Source organism: Wolffia australiana, chromosome 17, assembly GCF_029677425.1.
Source record: "Wolffia australiana isolate 7733 chromosome 17, ASM2967742v1".
NCBI classification, from domain to species: domain Eukaryota; kingdom Viridiplantae; phylum Streptophyta; class Magnoliopsida; order Alismatales; family Araceae; genus Wolffia; species Wolffia australiana.
The window spans coordinates 11717448-11744436 of record NC_135851.1 but is presented as its reverse complement, the minus strand read 5'-3'; the positions used below and the strand labels follow the sequence as shown (position 1 = coordinate 11744436).

The following is a 26989-nucleotide window of genomic DNA, read 5'->3' as shown; positions in this document are numbered from 1 at the left end:
TTCGTCTCTCTAATTCTGTCTCCAATTATAAGATTTTCTTTACCTGTGCAAAGCAGGAATGCTGGTCATCAAGCTGAGGGCGCTACTCAGGATTCAACCATCGCCAAAAGATCATACTCGGACATGAGGCGGAAAGCTTGTTCTGCAGCTGAAAATACCCAGCCAGAAATCTAACTGGAATTTTGAACGTTTGGGTGAGGAGAGGGACTTCAATTTTGAAGAGAGTTATTTTCCTTAAAAAATGTGTCGTACTCTTCAAAAATAGACATGGTGTACCCCACGTTTTGCATTTGGTGGATTAAAATACTTATTTACTTATGGATATGTCTCCACACAATGTTTAATTCTTCTTCAAAAATTAAAATTCCCGCGATGAAGAGAGACTGCGGCGTCTGAAGAAAAATTACTGAGGAGAAAAATTGCAGAATCTCTCTGTCTCTCACTCTAAATCTGTGATTTTCTATATCTCTATCTCTGAATCTCTCTGTCTCTCTCTCTAAATCTCTGATTTGCTCTCCCTCTATCTCTAATTCTCTCTCTCTCTCTCTCTCTATCTATTTCTTCAATTGTCTATCTCTAATTCTCTATTTCTCTCTCTCCATTTACCCAATTATCTCAGTAAGATTCTCTTCATCTAATTCTCTATTTCCCCCACTTTCTCATTTTTTCTTTCTACCTTTCTCTCATTCTCTCTTCCTCCCTCACTTGTACTCAACCTCTCATTCTCTCATTCTCTCTCTAATTCTTTCTCTCTCTCTCCACCATTCTCAAGAATTTTCTCTATCTCTGATTCTCTCTTGTGCTCTCTCTCTAATTATCTGATTCTCTCTTTTCTCGCTTTCTCCTCTCTTCTTTTCTCTCATTCCCCAACTCTGTCTCTAGTTTACTCCATCTTTCTCTCTCCCTAATTATCTCTTTCTCCCTTTCTATCATTCTCTAAACTTCTCCTTTTTCTATCTCCGATTCCCTCTCTTCCTCTAATTCTTTGATTTTCTCTCTCTCTCATATTCCCCTTACTCTCTATCTATTAAATTCTCCCTTTCTCTGTCTTTAATCCCCCCTTTCTCTTCGTCTCTCTATCTCCCTATCCCTTTCCTTCTCCAATTCACTGTCCCACTTTCTCACCATCACTCTCATTCCCTCAGTCTTCCTCTCTCTCACTCACCCTCACGCTCTCCCTCTTCTTCTCTCTTTTACTCACTCTCTCCCTCTCCCTCTCCATCTCCCTTTCCTTCTCTCTTGCTCTCTCTCTCTCCGACAAAACTAAGAACCCTAACATTTGATTTCAAATACGGCATCTTGAATTCATTACGGTTTGGATACATCCATCATACCTTGTTTCTTAGGTATGAGAACTTAAAAAGGTTATATTATTATTGAACACATACCTAAATATATTTTTATTGAAATCTAATTGTTCCACCCTCTAACCAAATCCTAGAAAAATATGGAAGTACACTCCGTTTCATGTAAGTCATTTTAATGGAATTAATTCTAAAAAATCTATTAAATTAATTAATTCCTTTCCTTTAAAACCGAATGAATTCAGTTATGTCACCCAATGAAATGAAATGAATTATCAAAATGAATTCAATACAATATCCTCTTTTGATTAAATTGCCAAATGAATTCGTTATAATAATCCAAATTTTTTTTCGTAAACCTAAGTGACAACAATGACATAAACCCCTCACATATCAGGTAACATTAAAATATAAATGCCATTATCACTAGATTTAATGACTGTTAGATTTGTACTGATAGAATTATATGGTATTTCATGACTTGCGAGTTGTGAATTAGTATAACGACATAATAAATTAGATTATTCGTAGTATATTATACTTTATGCATAACATTTTTTTGCAATTTAGAGCATTTTGTGCAATTTCCGAACAATTATGTTCTATTTGTGCGAATTTTTTTGGTTGTGCGAATTTTGTTCGGTTGTGCGAATTTTGTTCGGTTGTGCGAATTTGTTCATTTGTGCGAATTTGTTCGGTTGTGCGAATTTTGTTCATTTGTGCGAATTTGTTCGGTTGTACGAATTTTGTTTGGTTGTGTGAATTTTGTTCGGTTGTGTGAATTTTTTTTGATTGTGCGAATTTTGTTCGGTTGTATGAATTGTTGGAACATTTGTTCGAATTTTCGCACATAAAAAGAACAGCACACCGAACAGACCCCTTTGCGGTTTGTTTGTGCAAATTTTTTGTTCGTTTTAAATGAACAGAACAGAACAGGACGACCATGTCTATTTCAGACTAACCTGTGATAGATACCACTATTTGAAAAGAAGAGCCATGTGTGTCTGCCACGCGTCGAGGATCAGCCGTTTGAAGCTTAAGAAGAGAAGAAGCCGTTGACCGTCATCCCTCCATCGACGGCGATGGTCTGGCCGGTGACGTAGGAAGCCGCCGGCAGGCAGAGGAAGACCACAAGAGAGGAGACGTCACCGGGCTCGCCGATGCGGTGCAGCGGCGTCCGTCCGATCATCCGCCGGATGAAATCCTCGTCCTTGAGAAGCTGACGAGGGAAAAAAGTCACACTTCCCCGTTGACCAGCGTCCATGACAAAATCCAGAATGAAAATTACGTGGCAGCGATGCTTACACTTTCCACTAGAGAAGTCTTGATATACCACGGCGCAACGCAGTTGACCCTTATCCCGTCTTTTGCCCATTCGCACGCCAGGCTCTTCGTCAGCTGGTTTTGCGCCGCTGCACGTTTTATATATATATATATATTATTGTCATATGTAAGTTATAAATATAAATGTATATAAATAGAGGGGACCTTTGGTGGCGGCGTAGATGGAGCCGGTGGGAATGGCGACCAGGCCAGCGACGGAGGAGATGAAGACGACGCTGGCTCGGGCGGAGGCCTTCAGAAGAGGGTGGAAGAGTTGGCAAAGATGGAACGCCGAGTCGAGGTTGGTGCTCATGAGGTGCGCGTATTCCTCCCCCGTGAACTCCGCCGTCGACTTCCTTATGTTCGTTCCCACATTGTTGATCTATCCACACGAATTTCCCAAAAAATTAGTACAAATTGCAGAAGAACAGGGTCGGAAACAGTGTTAATCTTGCCCGACAAGTTTCCCCAAAAATTGCTGAAGAAGCGGCTGGGAAACGATGTTAATCTAGCGAGATGAGTTTCCCTGAAAATTTCAGTTCTGAACTAAAAATTGCAGAAGAGTAGGCTCGGAAAGAATGTTAATCTAGCGAGACGAGTTTCCGGAAAATTTCAGTTGTATAGTTAAAATTGCGGAAGAGGAGTGTTGGATGAACCGACGAGGATGTTGAGCTTCCCGGAGAAGGTCGCCTGCACCTTCTCCGCGAGCTTCTCCCTCTCTTCCCTGAGAGACACGTCGCAGACCGATCCCGAGACGGAGAAGCCCAATTCCTTCCATTTCTGCAGGGAGCTCGAGAGCTGTGCCTCGTTCCGGGAGCAAGTGTACACCGCCGCGCCGAATCCCGCCAGCTCCTCCACCACGGCGCGGCTGACAAGAAATTGAAGATAAACCCTAAAACAGGGCGAGCGGGAAGAACGCCGTGGAAAGAGGGAGAGTTCCTACCCGATTCCTCTCGTGCCTCCGGTGACCAGAGCCGTCGTTCCCCGCAGTGACCACCTCTGATCGTGCCCGATCTGCACCTCGCCGCTGCCGGCATCCGCCATGGATTTGCTCTTGATCAGCAGCTGATTTCGCTTCCGCGAGGTCGACGGACGAAAGATCAAGTCTGCAACTTTCGGAATTGTGGCCTCCAATCCTTCACTGTTTCCCTTATCCGGCTCAGCTCTCGACGAACAAGGATCGCCGTTGACTCGTTGTAAGCGCGTCCGATCCAGATTTCGTGCAATGCAGCCAATTAGGCCCTGCTCTTCATATTCGTAAAGTAATTCTTTGTCTGTATACGTGAATATTGTTTGCTAATGGAAAGTTAGATAACTGTTAATTAGTGCTGAATACCAGTTGAGTAGTCATTAATATGACTGCCTATGTAAATAAATTATTAAAAGAGTCATAGGATTTTAATGTTGAAACATTTTAGTTTCTCAAAGAGTGTGGTCATGTGAAGACATATAGATTCCTTACCATAATAAATTAGTTAACCTACAGTCTCATGAGCACGCTCTAGTCTAGTTGAAGATGTAATACCTCACTTTAGTTTTGAAGGCTGCATGTATAGTTCCGGATCATCCCGGACGTGGACGATGGACGGGACGAATTTAGTCCCGTCCGACATCCAGAGTAAGTGCAGGGACGAAGGACGGGACGGTTTTTCGTCCAACGATAAAAAAAGGGTCCTGCCCAGACATACCGGGACAGTTTTTCGTCCCGTCCAGTCCTCCCAGGATGAATTTTCATCCTGAAATTCGTCGCGGACGAAAAAAACCCATTTTATATTTTTAATATGTTAATATAGATTTTTTTCGAGTTTTTTAGGGAATTGCTGAGGAGATAGAACACAAAGGGACATATGCACAATTATTTCTGAGTGCTGTCCATTTGCATGCACGTAAAAATACAGGGACTTTGATGAATGTTGTCATTGCGAGGCCACGTGGCAACATCTCAACCGTCGGATGTGAATCCGGCAGTTTTCCGTCCAGATTCGTCCGTCCATCGTCCGAGACCTCCCGACGAGATGGTTTTTTCATCCAACGGGACAGAAACCGTCCCGTCTGGTGGTCCATGAGATGAATTTTCGTCCCAAAATTCGTCCGTATCCTCGGACGGGATGATTTTTTCATCCCGGGATGAAAACATTGTCCCGTCCGCATCCCTGCACTATAGCTGCATGCAAACTGTCTTCGTGTTTATGTGTTTATGTAGCATTAGACTGGCTTGCTATCCCTCTCTCTCTCTCTCTCTCTCCCTCCCTCCCTCTTCCTCTCCCTCTCCCTCTCTCCCTCTCTTCCTCTCCCTCTCTCTCTCTCTCTCTCTCTCTTCAACAAGCACAGTGATGAACACTAAATTATGATTAACTAATTCATTTAAGGGTTCTGGTTTATACACAACTATTTATAATTTTACTTATAAACATAGAGCAAATAGGGGTCAAATCCACATGGAGCTAGCATTGAATAAATAAAAATCAAAATTAATTATTATTTTTGGATTTTTATATTTTAAGAATTAAAAGAAATCAAGCTAGGGAAATTTATTTAAAATAATTCCAAGAAGATGATAAAATAACTTCACTGTAAAATCTAATTCATTTAAAATTTTCAGTATTTTAATAGATTTTTTTCGTAGGAAATACCAATTAGTTCTAATTAAATACTAAAACCTGTGCTTTGGCAACCCTAAATGACAGGTAATGGCGGTGGCATGAACACAACGGAGCTGATAAATGAAATACCCCAGTTTATTCTGATAATCATGGTGGTGGAAACATGACAGTAGTAATGTAGCAGATGAGCTTTGATAATCTAAAAATTAGGGTTTATTGTCGTGGTGTTTTTGAGTTTAACTAAATGATTTTACATAATAACAATATTAAAAAAACTAAATTTAGTTAGTAAGTGATGAGTACTGTCATCTTTATGGGGAGTGATGATTAGGGTTTTAATACTCCTTAAATTATTCAAAAGAGGCGAGAGGGAATCTGTATAAAATATGAGATAGTGAAATGAAGGAGATGATGAGGTGAGAGGGTGATAAAAATTATTCAATAATAATAAGAAATGTATGGTAGGATGTGGATGAAGTGAGTGAAAAAAATGAGAAAGTAAGATGGAGGAAGATGTAAAGAAAGGGTGAGGTGAAGAGAATATGAATGAGGGTAGAAAGTGAAGGAAGGAGTAAATTAGGGTTTAAGATTTAGATAAGGCGAGACAATGACCTGAGGTGGTGATGATGGAGATGAAGGGATCAGACATATAGAAGATGGTGACATAAAATGGGAAGAAGAAAGGGGAGGGATCTAACGTAGTCTCTATGTCGGAGAAAAATCAATGTAAGGCAAAAGAACTTACCATAGGCCCTCATGTTACACCATGATAATGATGGTTTTACGATGTAGGCAGGCCTCTCCACTTCTCTGTTGATCTTCTACAAGCCCTCAGGAACCAAGGGATACTTGATGGATCTTTAAAGGCCCTCTCTCTTTCAATTAGCCTCTCAAAGGATGAAGCGAGATCAAATATTTTTTTACAAAGGTCAAGTATTTTATTAGTTCAAAATTATAGACGGATATATAAGAGATATAATTCCATCAAATTTTGGCTTGTTCGGCCTTACGGATCATTAGATATCAAACCCTAAAGTTGGACAATGCTCACCAACATCACATTGTGTCTAGCTTTTCTTCCTTAGTATTTCCGAAATTCCCTCAGTGATTGGCCATGATCTTTCATTTTCCTCCTCAATTGATGGCTCAGGACCAAAAGACAAAGCAAAAATACCCATTAAATCTTAAGCGCCTCTGATGTGGCAATGTGTCAGTGATAACTTGCAAGTTAGCTTTTAAAATTAATGCATATTCCATAAATATATGCCTTTTTTGTAATGTCCATATTTGCATGTTATCATAATTAAATGGACCTAAAAGGTAGCACTCTGGTATCATGGTTTTCTAATATTTTTAAAGTATTTTGACCTTAGTGCGTTTTGGAAGATTAATTTTTACAGGGCATAAAATACTTGGCTAGAAGCTGTTAAGGCATTTACTAAATTTTCTCGAATTTTCCATTTTGTTTTATAATTTTTTTACCAGTATTTAGCCAAGAAATATTTTTTTAGAGTTAATAGAATATATCTCATGATTTTATTTGGCATTCAATAATATATTTTAGGGATTTTCAATGTCCACCACGTAAGATTGCAGTTCGCTCAACGTAAGATTACAGCCAATCATTCGCCATAGGATAAGTATGACATCGCAATTCGCAATGCCATATTTATCCAATCAGCATTTTTTACGTATATACGTGGCACGGGAGTCAAGATGAGATTTTTCTTTGTCTTTTTCATGCAATAAATGCACATGGCAAATCGTTACTAGTGTGCATTAAATAAGATCAAAGTAACTTTTTATATTAAATACAAGGCAATGCTAAAGAGGATTGGGCGACGTGGCACCGTTCAAAAGGTATCTACGCTCTCTCTTTTAACATGCATTGATTGCACTGTTTTTAGTGTGCAGGAAAGGTGGCGGCACATGATCCGATGGCGGAGCAAATAAGAAATATATCTGGTGAATCATAAAGTGCCATTTTTACCCAGGTGGCGCCTGCCTAGAGGGGAGATAAAATTCAATCTAAGGGCTGAGATTAATCGAGATTAAAATGACGATATCTTGTGATTTAGCCTTCCGATTGCGCCCAAATTTTGAGGGCATGTTTGTATTTTCACCCTCTATGATCCAGATATTGGATTATAAAACAGAGGTTGAGAACAAGGGGAAAACCATTGAGGAAGCTCTTCCCAACTTGTTTTGGCCAGGAAGGACATATTAGATGCTTTTGAAGTCGACATTTCTTGATTCCAGGATTGAAATTGTAAGTTTCTTCTTCACTCTTTGAACACTTTCTTGAAAATTTTCAAACGCCAAGGCATGGGTGAAAAATACATTCCCTTGGAGGTGGTTTAAATGGTAAATAACATTGGATTTTGGTTCTGATTCAAGATGTTAGTGTAATTCTTCATTTCTAAACTTTTTCTCATCTCATATGACATCTTAGATCCATAGATCAAACTCGAATTCTACCTAAAAACTCACTTTCCCCAATTTTTTCCACTTTCCACTTCTAGGTTGTCTCACCTAATTTCTCTCTCGACATTTGGAAATTGATTGTTGTAAAATTCAATTCTACATCTATTCTACCAAAATCTAAAATTTCACTCGAATTCATCTATCCTGAAGTCTGATTTTAAATTTGGTTGTTTTGCTTAATAATTCTCAATTAATACATATAAAAAACTCTGATATATTTCATTTTATTGCAGCATGTGGTTTCGATTTTACTGACCCATAGGTCAGAAAATTCATCTCTGCAATGCTACAACAAAAAATTTAACTACCAATATAAAGTATATAAATACTTTTTAGAAATTTCAAAACCAAATTAATTATAAGGAAAAGCTCACCAAGTGTATACTTATTTCATTCTGAAAATTAAATCACAAGAATAGAAGTAAAATTTCTTGAGAAAGTTCCTACATGTGGTTTGATCCCTTTCTCATCCTATTATTTCCAAATTGGATTAAGGGAAACATTAAACATTTATTGCATAAGTCTAATTCTAACGAATTTATTAACTGAATTCCATTAACCAATTTTAGGCTTATCAGTCTGCACTCACTACACCCAGAAATGTTTTGACTGCTGCCGATCAGATGTAAACATATAGGGACCATATGTACACACATGTTCCATGTGTATGCGTGCCACCATTGTCTATGTGACTCATAGGTGGGCGCTGCAATAGTTGACCACGCAAAGGGTAAAAAATTGTAAATTAATCAATATTTGATTTTGACTTTCTGAGCCTTCATATCGCATTTATTGCGATTTAAATCATCTCTTTTTCTCCATTGGACTACATCATTTCTTTGAATAAAAAATGAGGCTGTTCCGGTCAGTTATCGACCATTATGGCATCATGATTTGCAACGCTATAATGACATCTTTCCAATGATTTGGGATGCCAATCTTTGTTAGAGTCGATGATTGGGTACCATTTGATCAAATTGAATGGCGACACGTGGGACGACAAAAAGATTAAACCCAAAAATATTTAAATTATTATTATTAAATTAAATATAAATCCAGAACATATAAATTATACATTACGAGTCTAAAAAGTATTTTCTTTCAAGATATAATATCAGAAAAGTTCCCTAGAGTACTAAAAATTCACAAAATTCAGAATATCCTTCTAAAAATAAAACTAATCATTTTAGGCACAATGACACACTTATACGATCAAATTAATATAATTAAACATGTAAATATGGTGATATTACTGCAGGTATGAGCAACATATATGGATGGGTTATGCGTCGGCTAGTGGGAGAGTTGATGGTGGCATGTGGGATAGTGAAAACCAAGAATATCCTTGACAGTAAGAACCTCAAAAATTAAATATGGTGATAAATACAATTAAAAGACAAAGATAACCCTAACCTCATCATCGAGTAACCCATGAACCAAGTGGTGCTTTCACTTCACGAATCTTGATCATAATGGCACTCCTTCAATCCTTCACCCTTGAAAATAATGAATGGAACCAAAATATATTTTGAACAGGAAAATTATTCTTCTAATTGTAATCAGAGACAAAATCCAAGGGTACATTTTATAAGGTTGGGGGTGTTTTAATTAATCTAAGACCATGGATGGATAGAGGAGCTACAGTTATAACTGCCCTTAAAATTTCAGCCCCAAAACTTCTTTCAGATTGTTAGATATCATATTAAGATGTTTCAGCAACCTGGGAAATTTATTTTTAACTCTTCTCATCATGGATCTCCAGTATGGCACAAAACCCTCAGATTTTCCAAAGTTCCACATCAAAATCTTATTGTTTAGATATTTTGTCCATTTATGTGCTAACACATGTCCGTAATTTAATAAAAAACCAATGATAGGCTGGAAATTCATGTTTAATTAATGCATCTAATCACATTCTTCTGTGTTCTTAGAAAAGTAAAAAGATAAAAGAATTGTAGCACTTTAATCCCCCATTTTTTCTTCATTAACTCACTTTACAGCTCATGTCGTCATGACTTCAAAATGGGTCACTATATTTATAGCAAGAATAATGATTCCTTTTCTTTGATTGACTGTGATATCGATCAGATAACAATAAGTAATAAAATAATGTAAAAAAGAAAGTGACCAAATCATTTGCCACCACCAATCATTAATTGCTGCCCAAACAAATCAGATTGTGGCATCTGGGGGCGCATTAATTCAACCCATTGAAATATCTAAATAATTCACAAAATAGCATCATCAAATCCCTCTCATATGATGAGTATGGCTGATCCCATAACCATTAGTGTGGAGACAATAATGAAAAATGGCGAGTGATATTTAGGGAAACAATTTACCACATAGCTATGTATGAATTCCTGAGTAGTATTAAACCTAGCATCAACCAAGTTGATTCATGTCATGGTTCTCTAAGTGGACCTTATACTTGAGACGCCAAAGACACCATGAGAATCAATGGTTGTGTTTTGACAATGACTTACGAGTATGTAACCAATTTATTGAAATCATTCTTTTCTTAGGCATTATACAGTCCAAGAAGGTGATTGATTGGCTAAAATGGGATCCTTAACCCTCAATAAAAAAATAGATTGAATCAAGGAAGAATATTTATTTATTAGTTACTATACAATATAATATTGGTGGAGGTGTTCTCTAATGATTGCCACCATCAATTAGTACTAGCTAGAATGAGTATTTAGTATTTGATAGTTAACCATAGCCTAAATCATTGGAGAGTCTCAATGAGATGAAGGCTTATACATACGCATTAATTAATGATGATAAAGTTTCCATCGGAGAGTTAAGATACTTCCTTATATCTTCAATATCGTTGATTAATTAATATACATGTGTATTCTATAGTAACTAATAGATTGGTGTTGCTTGGCACTCCACAAGTTGGCAACTCAGCCTATTTATTGAGTTAAATCAGTCATTTCTTAAATAATTTATATGTATATATAGTTAATAATAATATTATATTATAAAGGTTATCAAACCATTATAATTAAAAACTAGATTAATTCACTAACCTATAGGGTCACAAACATAAAATTTTTAGATGTTGGTGAATATACCCTATGTTTGGAGATTTTTTATGAAATTTGCCCAAAGTTGGGGGCTTTTATGAAAATTTCTTGGGGACCTTTATGAACTTGTCAAAGAGAGTACAAATAGACGAGACATCATTTTTTGATGCCCATTCAAGTCATTCTCGAGGGTACTTTCCTCTGTTCTCTTGCTCTCCCAAGTGCGATTTCTATTGAGACCGGATAGTAAGGAGCCCACCCAGATTTCCTAGTCATAGATCCAACATCCATAAGGGAATGACAAGGAGATCCAACACTTTGAAGATTTCATGGATACATAAAGAGGATGGAAATATGAAAGGCTTGAAGATAATCATTCAAGGAACCAAGAAATGACTGATTTCCATGAAATGTTTGAGAAAAAATATGATTTCAGCTTTGAGATCCATCTTCCATTCAGTATTCCATTGTGTAATTGATTTTTAATTGAGGTTATCAAGGCCGAAAATACCATCATGATATTCTTATATATGCTATATAATAGAATATTGGTTAGTCTCGGATATTTTTATACACCTTAGGATAGTCCTCAATGCTGTCTTGGGGATATTCCACATAGAGATGTGAAAGCCTAACCCAAGTTTATGAGAGCCCCTCTCCCAAGGCAAACCACCATGAAATATGTCATTTTAAGATATACATTAAAGAAATAAAATATTATTCCAGATATGATCTCCTCAACACCAATGAGTTGCACATGTGATGAGAATACCATCTTCTCTAGTCACCCAAAGCCTTGTCTTGATTGCTCACCAACACCTTGTCTTGATTGCCTCCAAAATCCTTCTCTTAATTTCCCCCAAAGCCTTCCAGTTAATACATGAATATGTATCTTAAGTTTTAAATTCAAGCACACACAATATTGTCCAAGAAATATCTCAATCAACTAAAAAACACAGTAATTTTTATATATCAGCAATTTATTCTCAAATATTTTCCATAGATAGAAATCAAGATGATTTTCCATAAGTATATATTATAAATTCTCTACAGAAACTACAGTTATCTTATGTTTTAGATGATCATGATATATATTCATCTGAAATAATAATGTAAAATCACCTTTCCTTGCAAAATAGCTTCCATCTCATCTTTCATGTTCTTTTCTCTTGTTCTCTTGTTCTTCACACTCTTCATTCGTTGTAATCTGTCTTTGTGTTTATGTAGCGTTAGACTGACTCGCTACGCCCATTCTCTCTCTCTCTCTCTCTCTCTCTCTCTCGGGTCCATCTAGGACCATGTGAATCTCTTTTTGATTCACAAGGTATCCGAGCTATAGGATCCTCCTCATAATATGTGATCTTGTTCGCCTTGCCCTGCTACAACGCTCCATAACCTTGCCCTTTCACAATGCCATCATGCCTGGCCTCCTTCCGTGATGTTATGCCCTGCTCTGCCATGTAGAACTATCCCCAAATCTATCCATGCTGCAATGCCACCATGCCCTGCTCTATTGCGTCATCCTCACATGCACTACTCCAAGTGTTGATAATATTTTTGTGTTCCAACATGAATGACAGCCCTCGATCTGCAAACCCTTTTGATATATCTGTAGTGATTTTCTTATTTGGTGAAAATCATAACATTTGTGATGGGTGGCTCAACCTATGTTCTAGGATGAGACATCATGAATACAAAATGATGCTAACATATATCTGAGATTTTTGGGCAAATTAATCTACTTGACAATTAATCATCCAAATATTGTTTGTGTAATCAATGTTCTCATCTAGTTTATGAATGAACTTCTTTAGATCCATTGAGAGGGGGGACAATGAGTATTTGCAAGTATCAAGGGACCTTGGGACAGGTGACTCGTTGATAACGTCAAATTAGATCAGTAAAATTATGCTTTTATACTTGATTTTTACCAAATAATTTTATATTTGCACTAGAATTGTTCTCCATTTAAGGATAAAATGATAGATTTATGATTTAGTTTCCTAAGTTATATTTTTATATATTTTATTGATTTTTGAGACTAACCCCACTTGGCTCTTTAGAGTCAAGTGGATTTCTCACATGTTGTTGGATATTTATTTGATAAGGAAGACTTAGGTAAATACAATGGTGAATTTCAGATAAAAACGAGAGGAGATTAGAAATCAAATTGATAATGAGAGGAGGCCCGATACAGAACAAGCCCATTCTAGAAGTCCATTCAAACCTCCTTAAAGATCGGGTCAAGTAAAAGCAAGAATTGTGGAACTAACCAACAATTTTAATTTGAATGGTCTATTTTCAAATATGAGAAGGAGGTCACATGAGTCCAGGCTGGAAATAAAGAAATCCTAGCCTACCAATCCATTGGAATTAAATCCAATGACTGGAAGAGTTAGGCCACTTCAATTTATTCTCTTCTCCCCTCTCTTTGTATCTTATCTTGGATTTTTGCTCCCAACTTGTTGTTGAAGGCCTAGTGCATCAGATTTATTTGATCCATTATTGTTCTACAAGAGTGTGGGAGAGAGAGTTCAAGGGTGATCAAGATTCTTGGATAAAGAGCACCACTTGTCCCTTGGGAGAAGTGAAAACAAGGTTCATGTGATAACCTGAGTGTTTGATTTGAATTTTCTGACCATTTTTCTCGGAAAACATTTCTGAGGATATCCTAGACTTCAAGCTTTCCAACGCATCAGACGACACTCTAAAATTCCTCATGTAGCAAAAGTTACAGTGATTTTGTCCACTACTTATTTTTGCAGCAATTTCACCATGTGAAATGTGGCCCAAGGTTCTATTTGCCTGTAAAGTTTACTAGTGAGGCCTGCTCACAATGCTCGCTTTAGATAATTTTCCGTGCCTTTGTGCGGGGTGCAGTGAGAATTTCGTGGCTTTGTGCAGGGTGCGGGAGGCCGGGGGAGGAGGGAGGGACGGCGGGGAGGGGGATCTATTAATCTCTCTCTTCTCTCTCACTCTCTTGTCAGCCAATCAGCGTACAGAAGGGTACACCAATTTCACACATCGCGGACGATTATGTGTGCACACTACCGCACCGCCCTCCCCGGGCCGCCCACGCCCCCTCCCGGCCACCGCCCTGGCCCTTCCCCCACCTCCCGCGCCCCGTCCAAGCTGCTGGGCCTCCCCTCCCCAGGCCCCCCATGCCCCCTCCCCGTCGCCACTCCGCCCCTCCCCCGGTCGCCCGCGCCCCCTCCTAGTTGTTGCCCCGCCCCTCCCCCGGCCGCCCGTGCCCCCTCCCAGCCACCACCCCCTTCTCTGCGGCCCGCGCCCCCTCCCCGGTGCCTTTTAAGTTGTAGGAAGACCTCCCTTGGCCATTGATCTCATGGTCTGGCCTTAGGGGTTCTTCGAGGGCCACAAGGTGGCTAGTGGTCTCTCCATGTCGTTGAAATCCGCTTGCGTGATGGGTTTGAGGACTAGGGGCAGAGATGGAGGATCTGCCCATGGCCGTCTAATCTTCCTAAGTGGTACCTTCTTAAGAGTTGGACCAATTGCTGCGATTAGATAGCAGCAAGGGTGCACTCTTAAGTGGTGTGATAACATGAAAATAAGCATGTTAATTCATGCTTGATTCACGCACTCTAGAGTATAATTGAGCTAATTTATGCATGTTATCATGAATTTTAAGTAATTTTGACCAAAAGTAGATGAATTTTGTAAATAACCACTCTTTACATTAAAATTATGATATTTGAGGTTTTCATTAATTTTTTAATAATAGATTTAAAAGGATTTAATTTGGTGAAAATTTTGTTTAAAAATGAGTTGTAATTTGAAAAATATTTTAGTTTTCATTTTTGGAAAATTTCTGGAATTTATTGAATATTTTATAAGTGTTTTTGAGATTAAAAAAAATTGCAAAGGGGTCCATTTCTATCGGGTTGACATGGAAAGCACCCCTAAGTGGCGTGCCACAGTAGCATGCACATGAGCAGAGTTGGCGTTGAGTGGGCACACATGTGTGCGCATGTCTGTGCACATGTGTGTGGGTATGAGAGGAGAAAGGGGCGTGCGTGTGTGATTTGAAATGGTTTAGATGTTCTTCGTTTTTTTAGCTGAAATTATTCAAAACTTTTCCCATAAAGGACAAAATGCATTTGCATGAGATGAGTGACATGGACACATCAGAGCCATCAGATCATAATCATTGGAGGTAAGTTTGCCTCTTTTCTTTTGTCTTTTTCTGCAGGTCGAGGGGAGCATTGATCGGACGGTCCACAATCCAATGGCCAGCGAAGATCCTTGATGTCGGATGTCATCGATGGTATCGTCCGACGAGTGGGACTTCATCGAGTTCCGAGCTCTGGAGCAGGCGACCGATGATGATGAGGGTGACCTTCTGTCCCTCGTCAGAGCGACAAAGGTGACCATGGTGCCGAGCGGAACAAGTCTGTAGGGGCTCCCACATAACGGACGCGCTCGTCCGTACCTTTGAAGAAACTCAACATGTAGTTCTCTCGATAACTTTCTCTCACTTAATCTAGCCCGAGCACGTTGGAGTGCAGTCAAAAATATACTGAAGAAAGTAATGTAAGGGACGAGCAAGGGGTGGTGTACTTCGTAGGTGGTGAAGCAAGTCATCGAGGTCTCCGTCGGCGCAAGTTCCAATGTGGGCTGTATTGGTGAGAGTCGTGTTGGAGATAGCACGGAGTGGCTCAACAGTCGGCAATGGTGCGGCACTAGAGCGTAGGCAGAACAAGTGGAGGAGGAAGTCAGAAAGAGTCGTTGATGCAGTGTCACATTGAATCAACCTAGCAGTGGACACAACAGTTCAGAATGGTCCACGATTGAACAAAACCAAGCGTGGACGCGTGGGCTGCAGCCGGCGGTGGGCACACAAGCGCGCATACGACAGCTAGTGCCTGGCGTGCGGGCAGTGACTGGCGGCGCGCGTGGGCAGTAGCGGGTGGCAGGCGTGCGGGCAGCGGCGGGCGACGGACGTGCGAGCGCGTGTGCGGAGACCGATGGCTATCATGCGAGTGTGCAGGCGACTGCCGGCGGTGGGCATGTAAGCGCGTGGGTGGCGACCTGCTCGTGGATGTGATGGGGGACCATCCAGACAATGCCGGGACGGGACGCGTCCAACCACACCAGGCTGCTCGCGCCGATGCTCGCCAACCGGGGTTCAAATACCTCGCTTAAGTATCATTTCATTTCACACTTTATTTTACTTGGTTGTATTTTCGCTTATGAACCTTACGGACTGGGCCGGTGTTTTGGGCCTCATCCATGTTGTTTTTATTTCCTTTGTAACCATTGAATAGAGGATGAACCACGTCTCACGACGGTTCCTCCTCTAAATGACGTCACTTGGCACCTATCCTCACTATATAAGGGGATAGCGTGCCCAAGTGGAAAGGAGGCTTTTGTTGAAATTGAAATCGTGTTTTCTTTCTACCTTAGTGTCTAGAGAGATAGAGATAGATAGAGGCTAGAGTTAGTGGGAACGTGGTTGGTCCCATCCTCATGTTGAGATCACTACGTGAGTCTCCACCACACGTCTTCACGTCGAGATCACTCCGTGAGTCATCATCATTCGCCCCGTCGAGCTTACTCCGGGACAATTCCAGAAGGATCAAGATTTGCAATTCTTGGAGGTTGCCGTCACTAAAGTTCCGCATAGAGATCACTCCGAGGACTTGTTGATGTCCGCCGGCGCCATCATTGATACCACCCTGGGAAGTCAGTCGCTCGTGTCAACAAGATCAACCAAGAACCAAGAAACCGCCCCCGTTGCCTGGACTTCTTGATCGGTTAGAATTCAAGAACCCCGTTTCTAGGTTGCTACGACTCCCTCTTTGCTGTCGTCACCATTGCAATCGACGCCGTCTTCGTTACTGCCGCTGCCTCCATCTCTGCCGCCGTAGCTGTCACGCCGACGCCGTTGTTGCTTCATCATCGCCGTCGCCCATGCTCCGCACCCGTGTGCTCGCGCACCTCCGTGCACCCGCGTCTCCGTGCTCGTGCACCTCCGTGCGCCCGTGCCTCCGCCCTCGTGCCCCGTGCGCCCAAGCCAAGCGCACCGGCGCGCCCAGGCCGCGCGCGCCCACGTGTCTGCAACTGAGCGCTCCGGTTTGCCACCGCACATTCCAGCCCACCTCCATCGGTGTCTCGCCGACCCCCGGTGTCTCGTCATCGTCCCGATCTCATTGACCCCGATATTCTTGCCGTGGACCTCGTCAAATCAGGTATCTTCTCGTCTTCCCCCACCATTAAATTTTCAGTATTATTACTTGTTGCAGTGCCATCTCCCTCTATCACTTCCTCTGCTTAGGACGACGACGATAACTGCTATAGGATAGCCACTTGTCGAGAGATAGGGTTTCTTTGCGGTAAATGATTACTTGCTGAACCTTAGGCTTGGAACACTTCAGGGCCGTTAGACGCCCCTTACACCGTTATCATCATAGTTGGTCTTAAGGGTCATTGGGAGTCTAAACGTGATCAATCCCTTCCTTAGTGAACGATATTGGCCTTACGTCCTAGCCTGTAGACGTCTACTATTGCTCATTGGGGTTTTTCTTACTGCACTCACTACATCTAAAGATAAATTCTCGAAATCAATTCATTGCTATACTATGTTGTAATACGAACCGTCGATCCCTGTGGAACCGTATTACATCAGGATGTGTGGGTGGTGATGAACTCAAAATTCGTGTTGTTGTTGTGTATTGAATTCATGCAATAAATTTATATTTTCCTCACTAGTATAGAGAAAAGTAAGGGTCGAATCCTCAGGGAGCTTAGGTAATGAGGTAGATGATTAAGGGAGAGAAGAAAAGATACTTGTAGGTAAGGAAATGGAGAGGTATTCTAGAGATTTAAGGAGGTTAAAACAAGATAGATTAATTTCCTAGTTTTTACAGCCTTTAGTGGCCTCTTAGATAAAATTTCCCATAGAGGGATTTTATCGAGCACCTTATGGGCGAGGAGAAGGATGGACGAATTTGATGATAAAGGAGAGGAGAAATGATGGATATGGACGCAGAACTGAGGATAGATGCCTTTGGGGTCGAAATGGTGATGAATGGGTGGCGGAATGATGAGGAAAGGGTGGTATGGAGGGATGAGAGAGCTGGAATGGGAGCGTGAGTATGGATGATGGGAATGATGTCTTTTTTTTTTTTTTAAATAAAAATTTGGAATGAGAATCAAAACAAACCTAAGATTAAGGAAACAGTCCTAATCCACTCTCCTTGGAGGGGATTACAAGAAATTCTCTCATCAGAATCATCACACAAACCCCGTTTTTGATGCCAGTCCTAGGCCGGGTGGTGCTCGATCCGCTACGATGTTGAGCTCGACTTGGTCTCCCTCTCCAGAGCAAGCTTGAGCACCTGCCAATGCCAAAACTTGGGCCTAAGCTCTTCCCCCGTTCCTGCTGGTGACCTGGAGTCAAAGGAATGCCAAAAGACCCTGACAAAGAGAAAAAAGAACTATTTGACGAGTTAGGGGTTTTTCTTTTCAGCTCAAATGGCGTAGATTGCATTTATGCCCTTGCGACCTTACAAGGATAGACAAATTATAAATAACCCCTTCAACATAAATAAAAGCCTTAAAAATCATTTATATCATTTTTTAAAAAAACAGAAAATTATATTTCGCCTTTAAAAGTTCATCTCCTTATGATTTTTTACTCCGAAAAGATATGAAATAAATTACACAAAAGTCAGGAAATGTCACGACATCATAAAAACACAATGAAGGCAAAATTAATCAATTTAGTTCAATATAACATGAAAATGCAGTCATTTTGAGCCAAATATATGTGTAAAATGGATGATTTTATGTCATAATTTTGCATGTTATCAGGTGGTGACGGGATCGCTAGCGCACTCGCAACGTCCGGTGGCGGAGGCACGGGTGGTGGTTGATTTGCAGGCGCGCGAGCATTGGCCACAATGCGAGTGTGGGCGTGCAGGCGGCAATCATTGGAGATCACATGGACGGCGGTCTGCAGCGGGGCTCGAGCGGCGATCGGTGGCAGGAGCATGGTCAACGGCTGACGGATGGCTGCGCGAGCACGCGGCCGGCGGCCGGATCGTGGACATGAGCTGTGGCCAGAAGCAAATGCTCAGGCAGCGATCTGCGAATGACCTTGCGGGCACGTGGCCGGCAATTGGTTCATGGGCGCGCGATTGGCAGGTGACTCTCGAGCACGCGGGCGACGGCCGGTGGCAGAGGCGTGGGCACCTGTGTGGCGACTGGCAAAGTTACACGGAAGGCGATCGGCGGAGGGCATGTAGGTGCACGATGGGCGGCGATGGACACACAGGGCGTGGGCAGCGACTGGCGGCGGGCTCGCGAGCGGGCAAGCGGCGGTGACCGGCAAAAAAAAAAAAGGATCCTTCTCTTCCCCTACTCTCTTGCTCTTCCTCTTCTCCGCCTTCCTCTCCTTTCCTCTCTTCTCACAGTGAGACGTGGACGATAACTGCCAACTGCAAAAACTCCAGATCTAAAAACAACGTGGGGGGGGGTCATCATGGCCTTATATAGGGCCATGATGGGCCCATTAGAGAGGGTCCAACAAGGGACTCCAATAAGGGACCCCCCCCCCCTTTTTACAACACAAATAAATGACATAGGAATTGAAATGACGAGACGGACGAAAATGACGACAAAAATAAAATCGATATGAATGAAGACAAAAACATAATGATGCGACTACGGATGTGCTCTACCTGGGGTATTTAAACTCGGGCGTCTTCACGGACGCTTTGGCGTGCCGGTCGGGCTGGACACGGACCGGTGGCGATGTTGATGACGGCTCTGCTCATGACTCGTTGGCGTCGTCTTGATTCTCTCCATCAATTCCACATCTGATGAAGACAATCCAATGGCTCAAAATGATCCCGCATTTGATGATCAAATGATTGGACAGCTGAGGATCGATCAGATCATGAAAAATTAATAAAGTGGCCAAAAAAACATAAAAAATCATAAAAATGCCTAAAAGTAAGAAGTTGAGGCAATTTTCAAATGGCCATAACTCCTCATGATCTATCTTTTGGCTAAAATTTGTGACTTTTTGTGGCGGAAATTTTTTTGGAAGTTTCCTCTCTTCCCACTCTTCCAATGGACTGGTGGCTCCTATAAATAGAGGTGGATAGGTCTAGAAACTCTTTGTACTCTTTTTGTCTTGATCCATTTTGGGGACCTTGTGAAACAAAGGCTTTGGAGTGCCAATTTAGGTTTTTTTTATTTCTTAAGTGGGTTTCTTCCCTCTCTTGATCTATCTTTGTGTCTATTGCAACACGCCAAAGCACCAGGCGCATGAAGGGAGATTAATGATTAATGATTGACAGCAAGAGGTAAGTCCTAAACACTTAATTAGGGTTTCTATTCAATTTATCCCCATATTTCTATCCCTTCCACACTCTCACATCACTTCACTCTCCATTGTAAGTTATTAAACCCTATGAATAGGGATTAAAAGCTTATACTATCAATTCCTAATTAGGGTTTTCATAAGAAATCCCTAATTAGGGTTTCTCATTATAACCATTCATTTCACTCATCCAATCATCATTTGATAACTTTAGTACTATCACAGGCTCTGTTATAAGCTCCTAATACCTATGAGTAGGAATTAAGAACTTATGTATTACTTATTTACATTACAACATTAATATACATTTAAGAATCTTTTCTTTCACACTCTCTCATCTTAACCACTTTCTTAATCATTGAATTGTTTTAAATAATCAATTCTAATCACTAGCCTTCTCTGTGGTTCGGCCCCTTACTCACCAGTTACTTAAGTAATAAGTGAATTAAGGATTATTATAAATTTATTGCATAAGTTTGGGATCTAAAACATAGACTAGGCCAAACACATAAATTTTGACTTATCAATTGGCGTCATTGCCGGGGAAGGCTGCCGCATTAAGATTGAATTTTAAAACACTTTATTCAGAGTATTGAAATATTATCATTTTTATATTCGACTAAAAGTTGCTAATCATTTTCTTGAGTGGTATTTGATGAATGAAAGGAGATCACTGAATCGACAACTCTTCAAAGTCAAATTAGGCGAGAGTTCAACCATAAATTAACATCCTAACATTGCTGTTACAAAGGTAAAAAATAGAAGAGAATAATAAATGGATCAACATCAAGCTCAAAATCACACTCGAGCCAATGAAAACCAAGGTATGCATCGCATGCATCTTAGAGAGTATTCTGATCTCGTCGAAAGCCAGAATTTTACTAGGATATCTGCACCATTAGCGTATAATGTATCTTTTAGGATCGATCCCCAAATTCTCCAACTCCTACCTACCTCCTTAAGAAGAATCAATGAGAAGCCATATGAGTTTTTAGAGGAGTTTTCTGATATTTATGATACATATAACAACCCGGGGGTATCAGATGATAATTTGAAAATGAGATTATTTCCTTTTGCCATTAAAGATGAAGGTTAGGATTGGTTTAAATCCCCTAGACAGGAATTCACATCATGGTCTGAAATTGAGAAGACTTTCCTTAAAAAAACTTATTATTTTGGAAAAACAAATTCCCTTAGGAAATTGATTAGAGACTTCCCTGAAGGAAATGATTCTTTTAGTGAGGCATGGGATAGATTTAATTCCTTGACAAGAAGATGCACTCATAATGGGATTCCACCTTGGGAGCTACCCCCAACATTTTATGCAGGACTAAATGATTATGAATAATAGGGTATATATGGCTAGTGTAGGCGTATTTGTGGAGCACTTCGCTGATGAATCAATGGCCTTCATTGAAAAGCTAGTAGAAAATTGGGCATATCAGCTAAGTTCTTCTAACAATGGTAGAAATACAGTGCCTAAGAGAGGAGGGCTCTAAGAGACCCAACCTGTGTGATCATCCCATCTGAAGGGTCCCATTAAACATTGTGCTATGAATGCTCTGCTGGATTCTAGAGGCCTTGATATGGATGAATAAATCAAAATATTCCGTAGAGGAAGACTTGAACGGAATCAAATGTCATCGTTAAAACCATGTAACAAAGTAACATTGCACGAAGGGTTGGGAAGTTTGTGTTTTGTTGTCGAACGAACACTATTCGATGACGAACAAACATAAAAAAATTGTGCTCATGTTCGTGTTCTGTTTGTTTGTGTTCGTTCGTAAACAAACATGAACAAGACGTGCATCTAGAACCTTTAATTTGAATAAATGAAAATAATGAGCTATTTACGTTAAATTTTCATTTAGGGTCTAGAACAAGAACAAAAATTCAAAGATCCATCGATCCAATAGAGGAAGAGAGATCATGATCTATCAATAACTCGATATCTCTCGGCAGATTAAATAATAAAATTAGGGTTAGGTGCATGAACATTAATTCAAAGATCCATCGATCAAACATAGGATCATTGATTGTGATACATCGAGAAACTGATTTTTCAAGACAGATTAAATCGCAAAATTGGGTGCAGCAGGCAGATCCATCGATCCAATAGAGAAAGAGTGATCAGGATCAATCAGTAAATTGATATTTTAGGGGGGGGAGAGAAAGGCCACTTTTTCAAGACAGATTAAACCAAAAAATTGGGTGCAACAGGAAGATTTGTTGATCCAATAGAGGAAGAGCAATAACGATCAGTCAGCAAAATTGGGTGCAACAGCAAATCGATATTTCAGGAGGGCAGAGGTTGGGCGGGGAGGAAAACCTGGCGGGATGCATTAGGAAGCTAACATGTTCGCAAATAGTTTGTATGTTCGCAGACCTATTCGTCACCAATTATTTACGCTCGTGTTCGTGTTTGTTCGTTCGCATGTTCACAAATGAACATAATTTTTTTTCCCAACCCTATTTGCACGGATCACATCCTTGGTTTCAGGAGTAAGATGAGTCGAGCTGCTCAAGCATGCAGCCTCTAGACGTATCCATGCGATCCTCGACACATTGAATCTCTTCTATCTCATTGACGAGCCCCGTTCGATCTCCATCGTCTTTGTTACGTTGTCCTAATCACATCGGGGATGGAGAGGGAATCTGGGGAGAAAGGAGAAGAAGGGGAAAGGCCCCTAAACAATTCTGGCCTCGATGAACTTCATTCAGGGCCTTCCCCTATTCATACTAAGTGGTTGTTTTTCATAATAACTCCTAAAACTTAAGTATATCTTCCGACGTCTAAAAGACCATTTGTGTGTGACCCTCAAGGCCCATGTATCAGTCTAGGTAGCGACTCCAATGACCCAATAACCTTTATTGGCCTTCCAAATTAATTAAATATATCATCATATAGATTAATTACTGTGGGATCGATTTAACCCAATCGACAAGTCGAGTCTCCAACACGTGGGGTGCCAAGCTACACCTCATGTTCTAGAAGATACAAAGGAGTGTGTATCGACTCACTTCATGGAACATGTTTGTCATCGGTTACCATGTATGTATAATTCCCCATCCACTTGACGCTCCTTGGATGACTTAGGGTCAACTCTCAAACCCTAATTGGTCATCTGAGTTAGTAGTGATGCATTCGGAAATCATCGGAGAATTCTTCTCTTGATATTTCACTACCTTAGCTAAGGACTTCATCGCATCGTCTTTCTTGAGCTGTCATCTCTTATAACAAGGGTGGACAATGATGTAACATGACGTTTGGAATTGACACTTTGTGCTATGTTTGGTGGATAAACTCTAAAAGAGATGTTAATGACGTGGTGTAATGTATATGATTTGAGAAAATAATAACAAGAAGTACGTGATTTGTCGAATGATGCGAGACGCAATCCAATTAAATGACACGTGATGGGTTTTGTCACGAGCAAGCTCCCAATGATCCGTGTAGTCATTTTGAAGACCAACGGAGTGGGGGATTGATATTCATTCAAGGTTATCCACACCGTCGATGTGAACGAATAGATCCGACACCGTGGAAAGATAAAATGCTAACACGATTTTGATGGCTGATCCTGAAATTCACAGCTAACTGGCGATGAGCAATTAGAGACCGGCATTGAAAAAGATAAATAACATTGTAAATGGTAGGGTACGAATAAACCTGTCTACAAAGACTATATGTTTGATGAGTGATATCACAAAGCTGAATCAAATATTGAAGCAATAATATGGCCACGACGGAATTCTGCAATTCCAGGGACCAGGAATTGTATTCCTTTCTCAAGTAAGTGGGGGGGGGGGGGGGGCAAATTTCCACCGTTGATGCCACTTCAGTTTAGGTCAACAACTAGGCAAGAGATAACGTGAATCATTGTCAAGGCAATTAAAATGATGGCGTCAACGGTGTTCACTCCCAGAGATATCACGATCAGCATACAAAAGGCAACAGAAACACCGAGGAAGATACATATGCTTTTGATTTCTGGTCATTTTCAATTACCGATCAGAATCGTTGTCGATGCTCAGAGAGGTCAGATGATGATCAACGAGTAACAGAATATCCAGTCTGCTCGTAGGCCTAATGACCAAGTGGACTGATAGGCACCTTTTTTTTTATTGATTGCAATTGACGTAATCGATGTAGCCGAGTGATGTCGACCCCTAGTCTTTGGTGACTGTGATGAATCCGGCGAGACACTAGAGTTGACAGAATCTGAGATTGTCAAAAGGAACACTGATAGATGTTCTCATCAAATCTGTAAATTCTAGAACCGGAGTCGAAGAACAAGTTCACCGTTGATCTTCACCGGCAACGCTGAGACGTCTTGGAATTATCACGGCAGTGGAAAAACTAATTCAATGAATGGGTATCACGCCAAATCTGCAATCTTCAGCTTCTACGACAATTTCTTCCTCTTATATTTCTTCGATGACATATTCTTCTTCTTTATTGAGGTAGCAAACACCATGAAAAAAATAATTGCCAATGAAAACTTCAGATCTCAATTGTTCAAAACACCATGCACTAAACTTCGCATGTCCACCCTTCCTCCTTCTTATAGAGAGGAAGTGGTGGTTATGGGAGGCCCAATTGGGCCCCCTTTTATGGGCAAAGCCTATTGGGCTTCCCCTTAAAAGGGATCTTTAGGGGGAGAAGAAGCCCAATATGGTTTCCTCCCCATAAAGATGATCGCTAAATCACAATTAAAAAAATGAAAACACATGCAGAAAGCCGTTAGTCACGCAGGAGGGGCCTCCGACAATCCAAAAATAATGAAAAGAAAAGAACACAAAGATGGCTCGCCACGCTCCAAGACGACGCGAATGTTGCTTCAAGCCTGATAGTGGAAGTGTAGATTCTTCACGTCGGCTCGAACTTTACGACGTGGCTGGAGATGGGTTGGGGCGCGACCAACATGATGATCCTCCATTAGACGATCTCATCTTGACCACTCAATCATCTTTGTGAACTTCCTGATGCACTTGAACTAAGACCGTTTAGAATCCCATGATTAGAGAGTCATTGGCCATATTCAAAGTACAACCATCCATCCGCAGGACATCTTTGGTGTCTCAGGTCTGAGGACCACTTACACAACTGTGACGTGAATCGACCTGATTGACAGCTCGGTATAATACCATTCAGGGATTCATACAGATCAATTCAATGGACTATTTCCGCTAAAGAGCACCCGCTATCTATCCTTAGTGTCTCCACACTAATGGCTACGGGACCGGCCATACTCATCATATGAGTGAGGCTAGATAGTGCTATTCTATCCGGATACTTTGATGTCTGTCTCTCGTATCCTTTGAATAGGAATGTTTAGAACACATGCTTAAAGACTAGTGATGTCCGTATTACGATCTCATCATAATTCACTAAGTGCGATCATGTATTCATGAACTTCATTATACGCATCGCACGTGCACTATAATGAATATGTACTATTAATACACATGGAACAAGATGTGGAATATGTGATTGGCTTACCGGCCACATATATTTCTGTCACACTCCCTATGATGTTTCTAATTGAACAGACCCAAACAACATTATGATTCAGTATGACGGGTTTGGTCAACCTGCGTGACCCATATTAAGTCTCCAACCCGAGTGACACGTTAGACGTGATTGACCTGCATGATGATTCAAACCCTAATGGACCTGACCCACGTGACCCACCCATGCGGTGGCTCCAAACGAACCAAAATGACTGATATGTATAAAGTCTCTGACCCTAGCATCCCAGATAATGTCGCCAACTAAGATGTGACCCGTTCATATTTTGCCTCCGACAAGAGCAACCCATCTAGCATGACTACGCCATGTGAAGGGTTAGAGTGATATGACCCAATCAGCATGACCGACTCATGTGGTCTGACCAAATGGATGTGCCCCGCCGTAAGACATGTTAGAGTGAGTTGTCTTGGCCAATGTCACAAGTACGATCAAATTGACTCGACTATTTGTTAGGACTCGAGGGTGATTTGGCCATTGCTTAAGGTGGCTCGCAATTGGCTCATCTTGGCTCAAGGGTGGCTTGCACCTGGCTCAGGGTAGGTCAAGGGTGGCATGCACCTCACTTAGCTTGGCTCAAGGGTGGCTTGCACTTGGCTCAGGGTAGCTCAAGGGTGGCATGCACCTCACTTAGCTTGGCTCAAGAGTGGCTTGCACCTTGCTCAGGATAGCTGAAGGGGGACATGCACCTCACTTAGCTTGGCTCAAGGGTGGCTTGCACTAGTTCAAGAGAGCTCAAGGGTAGCTCATAGTTGGCTCAGCTTGGCTCAAGGGTGGTTCGCACCTGGCTTGTAGTTGGGTCATCTTGGATCAAGAATGGCTTGCCTGGCTCATTGGTGGTTCAAGGGTTGTTTTCATCTGGCTCACCCGCACCCAAACCCACCAGAACCAACGCACATGCCTGCATCACATCTGTGCTCGCAGAGTGCCAGCAAGCACCTACACCCGAGCCCACAACCACACAACCCACCCACGCCCACATATCACCCGCACATACTCACCCACGCTCACGCTCCCTCGCGCTCGGGCTTAGGGCATTTTTGCCTGCCAAGGGAGGTTAACACACTTTTTTTTCTTTTCATCTTTGGCATCTGTGAGGCTCCGTTGTAGCAGAAAAATTTCATTCTTATCCAATTGTATAATACAAATATTGTACCCAAATTTGGTGCTCAAAAGAGTTGAAATGAGGTGAGAACTCAAGTTTTGATTCTTGGTTACCTATGGTGTAAATCTCATTTCAGGATGAAATTCGGTGTGTATCTCTTCTGGGTCTTAAATAAATCTTAGTCAAAATTTGGTTACCTATAGATTCTAAATTAAAAATTCACGAGAAAGGAGGTTCTCATAAACTTTGAAACAATTTT

The 26989-nt window shown here is 41.1% G+C and overlaps 1 protein-coding gene across 1 annotated transcript; it reads right to left on the bottom strand.

Moving 5' to 3' along the window:
- Positions 1–2191: 2191 nt before the first annotated feature.
- On the bottom strand, positions 2192–3910 carry LOC144714164 (tropinone reductase homolog At5g06060-like). Its single transcript, XM_078588861.1, has 5 exons — positions 3571–3910; positions 3288–3495; positions 2793–3009; positions 2610–2716; positions 2192–2523 (listed from the first exon to the last, which is right to left on the bottom strand). The coding sequence occupies exons 1-5, from the start codon at positions 3669–3671 to the stop codon at positions 2341–2343; spliced, it is 816 nt and encodes a 271-aa protein (XP_078444987.1). The 5' UTR covers positions 3672–3910; the 3' UTR covers positions 2192–2340.
- Between the last annotated feature and the right edge of the window lie 23079 nt (positions 3911–26989).